Raw genomic sequence first — 2065 nt, 5'->3', positions numbered from 1 at the left:
AGATAGCTTCATCATAGAAGGACATCGAGTTCCTGTGTTGCTTGCGAGACAAAGATCGACAGAGACCTATCGTCCATCATAGGGACAAAGAGGTTGTGTGTTGCCTGCAACATAAAGACCTCTCAAATAGAGAAGTCTCTCGGCCTCCAAGAAATCAAGCATGTGCAATTTGTAAGAGGAAGATTTTCTATTAGTAACCTTATGAAAATCATTGAAATCCCCTGCCTCTAGCCTTCCTTGTCCGGTCAAGCGAAGCCTCGGTATGGTGTAAGTGTGAAAGGAATTCTAGGTTAGAGTGCAAATTTTTACGTTTTCTTTCCTCTCTGTTTTTTTTCGACTGGTGCTGGTCTCTGCAATGGCGATTAGCGAGCTGGCCTGCACGTATGCCTCCCTCATTCTCCATGACGACGGCATTGCCATCACGGTACTCTCTCTCTCTCTCTCTCTCTCTCTCTCGCCTATGGACAGGCTATGCATCGCCAGAGGGAACCCTAGTAAAACTTCGTGAGCAAACCAAACTGCTTGGAAAACCTGCTGCTCCAATAAGAACCTGGCGACTTGGTATGTTGTCTCATAAACTTTCTTTTTCTGGGTTACGATGATGCGCAACACTGCCAAGGTTTTTTTTGTGACCTTTAAGATGCGTGGTCCGGATGACTTCTTATCTGCATATCAGACACACGCATGACCTGCTTTTTGGATGTGTGTTTGCTTTGTATTCTGTTAGTCATGGATTTACATTTTTTTGCATAGCTTATGAGAAACTGCCTTTTCTTATATGGTGTGAAATGGATTATGGATTGAATCTCTCTCTTTGCAATGCTGCATTAAGAACAGAGATAAGCATATGTTATGCTGCACTAAGAACAGAGATAAGGTGCACTTCAATACAGTTATTTGAGCTACAGTTTATTGCTGCACACTGATTCTACATAACGCTGGTGAAAGCTGCCCTCTGGTTGCTTTGGTCTGGGCACGTTTATCTGCATGCAACCTTTGTAACATGACTCAATGCTAATTAAACGTGCTTCAAATTGCAGGCTGAGAAAATAGCCACTCTTGTGAAGGCTGCAAATGTCCAGGTGGAGTCTTACTGGCCTGCATTATTTGCCAAGCTCCTAGAGAAGCGTAGCGTGGAGGATCTGATAACAAATGTTGGTTCTGGTGGGTATTAAGGATTGTTTTAATGTGTGAACCCCACTGATTTGCCCTCTCTTAAAAAACAAAAATTCTGGCCTATACTAACCTCAGCCTTACTGCTTGTAGGTGGTGGCGGAGCTGCGGTTGCTGTTGGTGGAGGTGCTGCTCCGGCTGCTGGGGGAGGTGCTGCAGCACCCCCTCCTGTTGAAGAGAAGAAGGTAGCAATTGATGGTTGTATGTCATATCTACAGAAGATTTCCTGTTATTGAAACATATCTCATGTTTACCCACTTCTTGTTCACAGGAGGAACCCAAGGAGGAAAGTGATGAAGATATGGGCTTCAGCTTGTTTGATTAAATTACCTTTTGCTGCATCTGCAGGAGGGATGAACCTGCCTGTTTACTCATTTTTGTAGGTTTCAACAGTATCGGCTGCTAGGCGAAAGTTGTTTTGAGGGTAATACAATGATGTTTTCAGCATAATGGTCAGTTTTATCGGCAAAATAACTGCTTTGACCTTGATGGGCTCTTTTATATGCATTTTGGGCTTTTATTGTATCTTGTCCTTGCTGCGTATTGATGAATTGATGAACTCTCAATGTGGTCATGGTCTTACAGTAGTATATGTTGAGGGAAATAATAGTAGTCAAATCAATTATACATCTGTTGTGCTATGTAGATGGTTATGGTGTAGGCTTTTCATGGAGTGTGCTCTTCACATGAGCAAACTATCTATTTGGTCTGTGCTGTGGTTGTGCTTGTGTGTGTGGTCCTGTCATGAAACCTTGCATGATAATATATGAACCACATCTGTATTAAGCTTGCTTGTACGGTGAATGTATGGAGGGAAATTTTAAGTAGGATGCTTTCTTTCATGTCTACTAACATGTAATTCTGCTAATGGCATTCATGCCCTAAATGTGTA

The 2065-nt window shown here is 42.6% G+C and overlaps 1 protein-coding gene across 1 annotated transcript; it reads left to right on the top strand.

Annotated features, from left to right (window-relative positions):
* The first annotated feature begins 266 nt into the window (after positions 1-266).
* Positions 267-1698, top strand: LOC147637999 (large ribosomal subunit protein P1z-like). The gene is made up of 4 exons (XM_086797366.1): positions 267-424; positions 1041-1164; positions 1267-1358; positions 1445-1698. The coding sequence occupies exons 1-4, from the start codon at positions 356-358 to the stop codon at positions 1496-1498; spliced, it is 339 nt and encodes a 112-aa protein (XP_086653492.1). The 5' UTR covers positions 267-355; the 3' UTR covers positions 1499-1698.
* Positions 1699-2065: the final 367 nt, after the last annotated feature.

This window comes from Cibotium barometz, chromosome 5 (assembly GCF_041138505.1).
Source record: "Cibotium barometz isolate CiBa-2024 chromosome 5, ASM4113850v1, whole genome shotgun sequence".
NCBI lineage: Eukaryota > Viridiplantae > Streptophyta > Polypodiopsida > Cyatheales > Cibotiaceae > Cibotium > Cibotium barometz.
The sequence above is the reverse complement of the archived record's forward strand: the minus strand, read 5'-3'. Positions and strand labels throughout refer to the sequence as shown.

Bases quoted from the DNA above. Each gene is read 5' to 3' on its own strand.
- LOC147637999 (XM_086797366.1), top strand. From the start codon at position 356: ATGGCGATTAGCGAGCTGGCCTGCACGTATGCCTCCCTCATTCTCCAT. The intron at 1,165-1,266 runs GTGGGTATTAAG...TACTGCTTGTAG, and splicing joins GATAACAAATGTTGGTTCTG to GTGGTGGCGGAGCTGCGGTT. The intron at 1,359-1,444 runs GTAGCAATTGAT...TCTTGTTCACAG, and splicing joins CTCCTGTTGAAGAGAAGAAG to GAGGAACCCAAGGAGGAAAG.